Raw genomic sequence first — 10,451 nt, forward strand, 5'->3', positions numbered from 1 at the left:
GCGAGAATTGGCGATTTGTGGCCATCTGCGGCATTAATGCATGAGTGGGTTTGATACAATTGTATAATTTAGTATATATGTACTAGGGCGTTCGATTATTTGTCAACTTCAAAAACAGGTTTCCGATTTTCAAATTAAGAAACAACCGGATAAACCGGTTTTATTTGACATATTTTCTCTATAACAACAGGTTAAACTGTTAAGTTGAATAATATGCGAATGGAGTCAATATGTAGTGGATTCACTGATTTCGACAGAGTTTAGTTAACTGTTACAACAAAAAAAAATAGTGAAATTTTTTTTCGGTTTTTCTTAATTTTTTAAATAATTTTCTGTAACAGAAAATTTTCCAGTATTCAAAATTTAAAATGAATAAACATTTTTAGCTTCCATTTGCGAATTTTTAGATTCTGCTATATAATCAAACTAGGTAAAGAAACCAATTTTCCGATTGTAAAAATCCAGTTTACACGGTATTCGAAAATTAAGATTTCAAAAAACCGCCTAGAAATAATGAAAAAAGCTATTGAAACCGGTTTGGAAACACCGAGTTAATCACAATATGTAGGTACATATATACATACATACATAGATATTGATGAAGGTATGTACGTATGTATGTCTATACGTACGTGTTGGTCACAAGAATTATAATCGAAAAAGTTTCTTAAAGGTATTTTCTCCAGCTACTGCGTTGTGCACTAGAATTTCCATCTCTCTTTCAATTTGCTGGAAATGTTTGCTTTGTGTGTTCTATTTTTTTCTCTTTGTTAAGTGTATTTTCTTAATTTCTTTGTTTTCTTTCTAAAGTATGTGAGGAAAAAAACAAAAACAAACAAAAGTTTTGTGGAAGTAATGCAAAACTTTTCCACTGATTGGTTGTAATAGCAGCGCAAATGAATTTTCGCTATTTTAGTTGACATATTCCGGGTGATAAGAAATTTAGAAGAAAAATTCCGCATTTACATTTTTAATTTAGATGCGTTGGTGAAAGACGGACTGACGGAGGTTCATTTGTGTATGAAAAGATTGCAAAGATGTAATTCATATTTTTTTACAGTTAAATAAAATTGGTGAAAACATATATTTTATAAGTATGCCCCAAATTTAAGTCGCGCTTTAAATTAAGCTCGCACAAGTTTCATACAACTTTTAGCATTTCAGTTAAAGTTTCGAAACTTTTAATATTTTCAAGAATTTCCTAGCTCAAGAAAATGCCTTTATTAGCTTTTCTTTGTTTCACACACTAATAACGAGCATGTTGAGTTTTGCCTTGGAGAGTTTAGTGTACAGTTGGCCAACATTTAAAAGCGCGCTTAAAAATTTATATACGTCTGACCAATATTAAATACTCGAAATCAATAAGTTTTTATGTACAAAAAGAAATCGGCCTTGTAATTTTTTATGGAAATTTCGTCATAATTTTTTATTTGATTTATTTCAGTTGGCTGCACCGGTCTTACATAAATACTGTTCAAAAGAAAATACATTGTACTTACATACAAAATTAATTACTTACCAATTGTTCACTTGCAGTATCGTTAGGCCGGTATCTTGCGCCAACTGTTTTTTCTGATCCTCGGAGGGGTAGGGATGCTGGAATAAATGACAAATTAAAAAAAAATATTTTAACGTTAAAATATGAGTTTATTTGAGGTAAAAAGGAAACAAATTTCATTAATGAATTTAATATTACAATATCGTTCGCATATTACATAAATAAAATCAGCATTAATATTTTCAATTTTCTCTTTAAAATATTGTCAACATCAAGGAACCGTATGAAGGCCAGAGTTTCTCTTTAAAATATTGTCAACATCAAGGAACCGTATGAAGGCCAGAGATAGCTACACCCGCATCCCGCCCTGTTTGCGATTTGGGGACTTGTAATTCGATTGAGTCATGATAGTGACGGCGTTTGCGTTAAGTTGCCTATGTTAGTTACGGCCCTTTGCATCTTCGGTGACGATATGTAAATTGGATCTCGACCTGTTAAACTACATTCCCACGGTTGAAGAGCAACTTTTTGTTCTTTGTGCTTGTGTCCCTAGACAGAATAGCTTATACCTACCTTTCTCTTGCGATTGACAGTCGAATGGTGAATAATGATCAGCATGGTTGACAAAAGTGTCGTCCTTCAGATATTGGTCAAGTTTATAGAAGTGACCACCAGCTGCAAGGCGCACTGTCTCGTGGCCATTCTAGTCTTGCAGGGTTATTCGAAAAGCACCGCCGACAACTCCATTGGGGCTAAGTGGGGCTCGCCTAGGTCTAAATACCAACAATTGTGCGTTGCTTTATTGGACAACAAACTTTCGAAAAACTCACTGCCATTGCTCTATTGTACCACTTCCAAATGGCCGAATAACGATACTGAAGATGGCATAACACCGAAACCGGTTTGTCTCCAAACCAAACTTGACAAAGGTATCACTGTGCAGGTACTTGTGGAACTGGTAGCAAATTTTCAACTCCCACGAATAGATATTATCTTACCTCTGCTTTGATAACCAACGTCTTGGAGACATATGACTCTAAATTTTTCACTGTCTCTTTCGCGAAACAATTAATGAGGTCTTTGTGTTTTATTATTTAACTAAGAAAACTCTCTAAGTAAAACGCATTAAAATAATAAATACCTAATAATTTAAAGAATCTATATATAGAAAAAGATATTCATAAAATTGCATAATATTAACCCTCTACCGCATACGAAGCCAAATATGGTGCCACTACTTTGGCAATTTTTTCCCATAACCAAATTAAATTCATTGGTATGTTAACTAATGAATAACGGGACGTAATTGATTTGCCTGTGGTTAGATTACTTTTAAATACAACCTCATTTTTGTGTTAATGAGAAACGCAAGTTGTTCTGTAAAATAAAAAAATGGTTTCTTAATTCACACATCCTCTTCCATATCAATCAATAATTACTTTACCGCTACCCAATTAATTTCTATTTTATTTAATACAATTTTCTATATATTTCTTTCCGAAATAAAATTTAGAATTTAAAATTTTTCTTTCCATATAGATTTACTTATTCGTGTGTTTTTCGTAGTCAAAATTTTTTTATTCATCTCGTTCATAATTCATGCAGTAGAAGGTTAAAGCAAGTAAACCCATCACACGTCGCTCATAGTATTTGCTCATCAAATTTTATTAAGGTTATCAAAGTAGGGTTAACCTGTACCATATTCCAACTTGCAAAGGGTTCTATTTAGTTGCCTTTTCACATAGCCAAGCAGCAATTCGGCCGCTTTCAAACAGGTTGATGAAATATCAGCCTGTTAAAGACAGATTTGACAAGCCAAACGGTAACACTGTCCTCTGTCCACTGTGAACTTACTAAGTACTGGCGAGCAATTGGGGGCCGTACACATGTCAGGGGCTCTTCGGCTAATCTTTCGACAATAAGGAATTATTTTATTAAATAGAAATGCAATTATACTACTCTCTGGGTACCTGGCTGGCAAATGTTGCAGAAGTTGCAAAAATTATGAAGACATTGCCTACGAGCCGATTTCGGCTCCTTGAATCGCAATGGCAAATCTCGAAGTCTAATCCAGTCATGAAAAATATTCCCATAAAATCTGTTTCAACACGCACGCCACAAATTGGAGTAGAAGCTAGTAAAAGTGTAAGCGCCAAAATATGTATTATTATACAAAAAAATTTTTAACACTTAAAATCTCTCACAATTAAAATGTATGAATTCTCAGAATCCATGAAGATATTCTGCTGTTCTAAGAATTTTACAACTAAATTTTTGAAGCAAAGCCAAATAGCATTTGGCAGCTTTCTGAAGTCGCTAATAAGGTAACGAAAAACATATTTCATCGAGCAGAATTAGCACAAAAATTATTTCAAACAATATAATTCCCTAGAATTATGGAAACGTATGCACAAATTTAGTAGATACTTTTGTATGCATGTGTAGCTAACCCTTTGCTTTTATGCGTCTAAGGGCCATTTTCTGAAGTAACCTTTAAATTTAAAGCTCACTTTATATCTAAAGGTTGGATTAAAAATAAAGCTATGTCTAATGTTAAACATTTCTATTATCGGTTTTTGACGTATGTCTGTTTCTTGGTTGTAAATCAATTTAAAACCGTCAATAAAATGATTTACTTTAGACACAATCATAAATTTTAATGTAGCCTTTAAATATAACGTGAGCTTTAAAGCTAAAGGTTACTTCAGAAAACGGCCCTAAGTAAACTAAAATTATAATCTTAACTAAGCGCTTATTTGACAGCTTTCAACTTATCTAAGCACCGTTAATGCAGTGCCAAACACTTCACATTACTGCCACATATATGTATGTATGTATGCATGTTCCATGTGCAAACATCGTTGTATGAATGTATGTGAATCCATATCCAATAAAAAGCAATTGACAGTGAAACAGATCAATCATGCGTACGGTATGTCCAACTGTCTGCACCTTTATGCGCAACTGACATTTTAATAAGCATACGTACAAACGCACGCACACACATGGGCATCTATCAAACACTTCACTCAGTTGTTTAAGCAAATACGTATGTATGTATGTATGTATGTGGTAGGCAATAGAGCTGGGATACTAACGATATTACTATAGTTGAAAACTCTCACCACTATCGATAGTTTTTGAAAACCATCGATGTCGGTTTTTACAGAACCATCACAATATTTCCTCACATCTCTTCAAAACTTCATGGCTTGAGGCTAAACGCAATTGTGAGTAGAAGTAAAATTCTAAAATATTCATACATTACAGGGAATCACATTTTTAGGGAAATTTAAATACATTGGTGGTGGCGATTGGTGGTAAAAATGGAGAAATACTTGCAGCGTGAAAAAGGTAATGAAATGTATATAAAAACATATGGGCATAAAACATGTATGAGTAAGTAACTGCGTGTTTTTCTAAAATATGAATTGACAATTGAATATTGCATTTTAATACAGATGCGAATGATAATGCGGTTGCAAGCATAAATATCTCCGACTCTCCAGACGAAGAAAACAATGTGGCAAGAAAACCGCGTAAACAAGGTTCGGTAATATGGAACTTCTTCGAAAAATGCAAAGCAAATTCCAGCGCGAAATGTTGCACGTGTGGCAAAATTTATAAAACAAGTGGAAATACGTCAAACCTATTTGACCATATAAAAAGATCTCACCCGAATCAGCTGGAAACGTCAAATTCTAAAACTAATATTCGTAGGTTCTTTAAACCAGCGGAATCTGATTCGTACGGGTATTATTCAGTGAAAAAGGGGCAAATTGATGCTGCGTTGGCGCGCATGATCGCCGTTGACGTGCAACCTTTTCGCGTAGTAGAAGACAAAGGTTTCCGCGAACTTATTGCAGCTTTGCACCCTCGGTACAAATTGCCATGTAGACGTTCTTTAGAAGAAGTTCACATGAAAAATATGTTTTCAAGCTTATAAAAAAATTTAAAGGAACTTTTAGCCAATATCGAGTGCTGCGCAATAACCACGGATGGCTGGTCTTCGCGAGGTAATGAGCATTATCTTACAGTGACTTGTCACTTCATAACAAGCGAATTAAAACTACAGTCTGCAGTACTGTCCACTACAAAACTGCAATCAGATGAAAATCACTCCGCAGATAATATTGCAGGGTCATTGCGCGCTGTTTTACATGAATGGGATGTGTTTGAGAAAGTTTCAACAATAGTAACAGACAACGCTGCAAACATGTTGAAAGCATGCGAAATTCTTCAGAAGAGAAACTTACCTTGCTTTGCACATTGTTTGAATTTAATAGCACAAGATACTTTATCTCTCGATTGTATAAAAGGCATAACAGGTAAATGTAAACGGATCGTAGCTTTCTTCAAAAGCAGCACAACTGTCTATGCTAAATTTAGGTCAGCTCAGGGAATTGAGAGACCCTATAGCCTAGTGCAAGAAGTATCTAGGCGCTGGAGCAGTGCATATAGAATGATTAAACGCATCTTACTAACGAAGGACGCTATTGCAGTTGTGCTGCTTAATACAACTAAGGCTCCAGCTGCATTGACAGCTGATGATATATGCATATTAGAAGATTTAGTAGACCTGCTAGCACCGTTAGACAATGCTACTACTCAGGTTTCAGCTAGCCAGTCTGTTACGGTTTCCTTACTTATCCCTACGATAAGTGAGCTACATCAAAATTACCACGATTTATATAGCAAAATGAAAACAACTGAAGGAAAAAGTATTTGTTTGTTTTTGATTGAACGTCTTATTCATCGACTTTCAAAGTTTGAAACCCGAACAGTTACAAGGGTGGCAACATTACTGGATGCAAGGTTCAAAAAGGAAGGATTTCGGTCAGCAAACAATGCAGGTATAGCAGCAGGGATTTTGGAGAATGAAGTAATTACAGTTTATAAATCTGCTTCAGCCGTTGATGAAAGGGTAATACCGCCAACACCACCAAACTTATCACAACCGCAACCTTAGTTCAAATTTTTACAACAAAAAATTNAAATCTCGAAGTCTAATCCAGTCATGAAAAATATTCCCATAAAATCTGTTTCAACACGCACGCCACAAATTGGAGTAGAAGCTAGTAAAAGTGTAAGCGCCAAAATATGTATTATTATACAAAAAAATTTTTAACACTTAAAATCTCTCACAATTAAAATGTATGAATTCTCAGAATCCATGAAGATATTCTGCTGTTCTAAGAATTTTACAACTAAATTTGTGAAGCAAAGCCAAATAGTATTTGGCAGCTTTCTGAAGTCGCTAATAAGGTAACGAAAAACATATTTCATCGAGCAGAATTAGCACAAAAATTAATTCAAACAATATAATTCCCTAGAATTATGGAATCGTATTCACAAATTTAGTAGATACTTTTGTATGCATGTGTAGCTAACCCTTTGCTTTTATGCGTCTAAATAAACTAAAATTATAATCTTAACTAAGCGCTTATTTGACAGCTTTCAACTTATCTAAGCACCGTTAATGCAGTGCCAAACACTTTGCATTACTGCCACATATATGTATGTATGTATGCATGTTCCATGTGCAAACATCGTTGTATGAATGTATGTGAATCCATATGCAATAAAAAGCAATTGACAGTGAAACAGATCAATCATGCGTACGGTATGTCCAACTGTCAGCACCTTTATGCGCAACTGACATTTTAATAAGCATACGTACAAAACGCATGCACACACATGGGCATCTATCAAACACTTCACTCAGTTGTGTAAGCAAATACGTATGTATGTATGTATGTATGTGGTAGGCAACATTTTGTGTGCTTTTAGGCAGCACTATTTTAGACAGAAAAAATACGTTTTTTTTCCTCCCTAATAATAAACCAAACAATAAAGTTCAGTTAGCCACAATGCCAGCTAAGCACTTGAATGTGGTGTAGTGTTGTTGCAAGTTGTAAACTAAACGCCAAGTAAATTTTAACTATGTGTTTCTATTTCAATTCAAGTTTGCTGTTTGAGCAGCCACTTCAAAATGTCCTAAATAAATTGCTGGTGGCGCAGTGGCAAAAGGGAGGAAAAATGCAGGCAATGCAACACCCGCCGCCACCACTTTAATTCAGTTTTTTGATGGTTTTTTTTTGGAGCCTCCATCAGCAGCGCTCGCTCGGCCCAATGCACGCCCTCATAAATCTTGACGACCAGTAGCCGCCACAGTGGCGTCAGTGTGTAAACAAAGTGTTGGGAAAAAGTAAAAAAAAAAAGTTAAATGATATTAAAAAAAAACCAACAGCCAACTAAAGGCAACGAAAGAAAAAAATATAATCGTAGAGAAATGCAAACATTTTTTTAGATATTGTTTGTACAAGAAAAATGTGGAAAATGAAATCAAACGAAAATCAAAATGAAAGTGAAAACTTCGAAAAGGAAAAAGGCCATATCACAAGCACTTGTGCATATGTACATACAGATATACATATGTACAATAGCTGCATTACATATTTGTTATCAAAGATGGGTTGTAGTAAAATATTAGAAAAGAAAAGTCAACATCAAATAAAACAGTGCTCCTCCTGTCCATGCGTACGAGCACCCGCTCAAGTCACGCTAGTGAAATTTTGAAATTTTGAAGCCTATTAGCAGCTTAAGTATACAGTACCTAGATTCGGGCGGGTCACTTTTTTATTGACTATGCGCGTATAGCATTGGAGGATTCTACGTGTGTTTCAAAGCAAATTTGCCGAAGAAACCATGGGTCTAAAATCAATTTGGGGTTTGCCAAATTACGAAAATAAGTTTCGAAGAAAATGTGCAAATTTGCACTATTGCGCCCTCTGGGGCCAGTTTTAAGAAAAAGATATGTAAGTGCAGAAATGGATTCCTTTCACTTCTCTAAGACAGTACGGAAAAATACTAGCAAACCTATTTTCGTAATTTCTCAAACTCCAAATTTATTTCAGACCCATCGTTTCTTCGGCAAATTTTCTTAAAATTACACGTAGAATCCTATGGTGCTATACGCGCATATGTAGTCGAAAAAATCTCCCATACAAATTGACCCGCCATTACCTACATATGTATACAACATGTGTTATGTACATATGTATGCAATATGCAACCCCTTAGATTTTTTCGAATTACAGACTATCATCACTCGAAAATCAGTAGCTGGCGCTTTAACTGTTTATTACAATGTTATTTTTGATAAATTTTTATGAATTTTCGGTTGGATAGCAAACTATGTAAATATTTACTTGGATTTTATTACAATTTAACTGATAAATAAATGGAAAATATTTATCAGTAAAAATAAATACATACACACGTACATAATATACATACATACATACCTAGTACTTGCTGCCCATTAAAAAAAAAAAAACTACCCATCTATTAATGTTTATGAAGTGCCTTATTGCAGCTAAGTATGGCCTGCATTGCTTATCTTCACTCTAACATGCGCCTATATGTTCGTCTGCGTATAAGTAGCTGCATTTTAGTGCCCAATTTGATGATTATGTTTGAAAGTAAACAAACAATTAATATTGTCATTCGATACTGATAATATTGGCATATTTATGACAATGCAATGGCTGTTGATTTGGTTTCGTTGCTTTGGATGGCTTGAGTACGGCAGAATTGATGGCGCCATAAGACCTGTTGCATGCGCCACAATACTTTGAGTATTGATACCCTCCATATTATCGGATGTTTGTTTTTTTTTTTGGGAGTTCGAAGATAGTTCTAAATATGCATTTTTAACGAATGTGACAGAATCTGTTTTGTGAGAAAATGGAGATAATATACATAAGCTGCCTTCGATTCGCCATTTCCCTGCTTGCCAATTTTGAGCTCCGCTCTCTTGTCAGAAAATTTGTATGTGAAAGCAGCAAGTTCAAATCTGAGTCCAAGAAAGTATGGTTAAAATGGTCACAATCTCTAAAGGTCTTCTCTCTATGATGTCTATGCAGACATAAGACAAGTTTTACTATTTTGAATGCTTTATACCAACTGCTCATTCGTTTCGCCACTCTCTGAATATTGGCGAAGGCGCCTATAATACTTTATTGTACATATTTGCATCGAGTTTCTTACTCGAGGTGCAAGAGACTTTAGAGGGAACTGAACTTTCAACTACTTACCTAAAGCTGGATGCTCTTAGAAAAAACGTATTATATATATTTTTATAAAAGATTCAACTCGCCTAGATTATATAGGTTAGTTTATGAGAGCGTGTATGAAGTCGCCATACATCTGCTTGGAGAGATATTTACGTATTATAACTGCGCTCTATGAGTGCCAGGAGAAGTCATATCCCCCTCACGGGTGGTATACCAAACTATTATTATAGTGTCTCATAAACCACTCACTTTCCCTTGCTTTAAAATATTTCACTTTCCAAAAACTGTTTTTGAAATGCAAAAGTTAATTTTCAGTAATTTAAAGAATACCCGGCATAACAAATGTAGTTCAATTATATGTCTACATATATGTATGTACATTAAGGTGGGTCAGCTACTATACGAAAACAAGTGTTGTCCCGCCTTCCTTTATAAGCTTACTTTGAGGGAATTTTGGCGTCATACAAATGTTTGGCCATTGAAGTCTTCTAAAAACAAGTTTATTTATTTAATAACCTTTTCCATTTATCACCCGACTTCAAAATGTGACACAACATTGCTAATTTAAAATGCTATAAATATGGGCATATCTTAGTGTTCTTGGAAGAATTCATTATTCATGACATAATTGAGATCAGTGGGTGAAAGAGGGAATTTTCAACAATATATGTAAGTATCTATGTATATCTCTTCAAACTCAAATTATGTTATTATTATTAGTTATGAATATAAATATTTAATGGATTTCGACTTTTTGGAACTTATCATGAATGAAAATTTCGCTCCAAATAAAATGGCAGTTGTAAAATTGTATGCATACCCAGTCTAATGTACATATGTGCAAACACCTTAAGTGTATTTTGCCCCCACACATT

At 34.6% G+C, this 10,451-nt stretch overlaps 2 protein-coding genes across 2 annotated transcripts in view; one reads left to right on the forward strand and one right to left on the reverse strand.

Annotated features, from left to right (window-relative positions):
• The window catches only part of LOC108361387 (homeobox protein homothorax), a 171,272-nt gene that overhangs the window by 9,648 nt on the left and 151,173 nt on the right, over positions 1-10,451 (reverse strand). The window contains exon 5 of the mRNA XM_017613996.1: positions 1,520-1,596. Within this exon, the coding sequence (XP_017469485.1) occupies positions 1,520-1,596 (77 nt within the window). The remainder of the gene's footprint in view (positions 1-1,519; positions 1,597-10,451) is intronic.
• LOC108361388 (uncharacterized) lies at positions 5,723-6,485 on the forward strand. The gene is made up of 2 exons (XM_017613997.1): positions 5,723-6,351; positions 6,409-6,485. Exons 1-2 carry the CDS (start codon positions 5,961-5,963, stop codon positions 6,465-6,467), a joined length of 450 nt encoding a protein of 149 aa, XP_017469486.1. The 5' UTR covers positions 5,723-5,960; the 3' UTR covers positions 6,468-6,485.

The sequence above is a fragment of the Rhagoletis zephyria genome, unplaced genomic scaffold (genome assembly GCF_001687245.7).
Source record: "Rhagoletis zephyria isolate East Lansing unplaced genomic scaffold, Rhagoletis_zephyria_1.1 Rzeph_scaffold_00752, whole genome shotgun sequence".
Lineage (NCBI taxonomy): Eukaryota > Metazoa > Arthropoda > Insecta > Diptera > Tephritidae > Rhagoletis > Rhagoletis zephyria.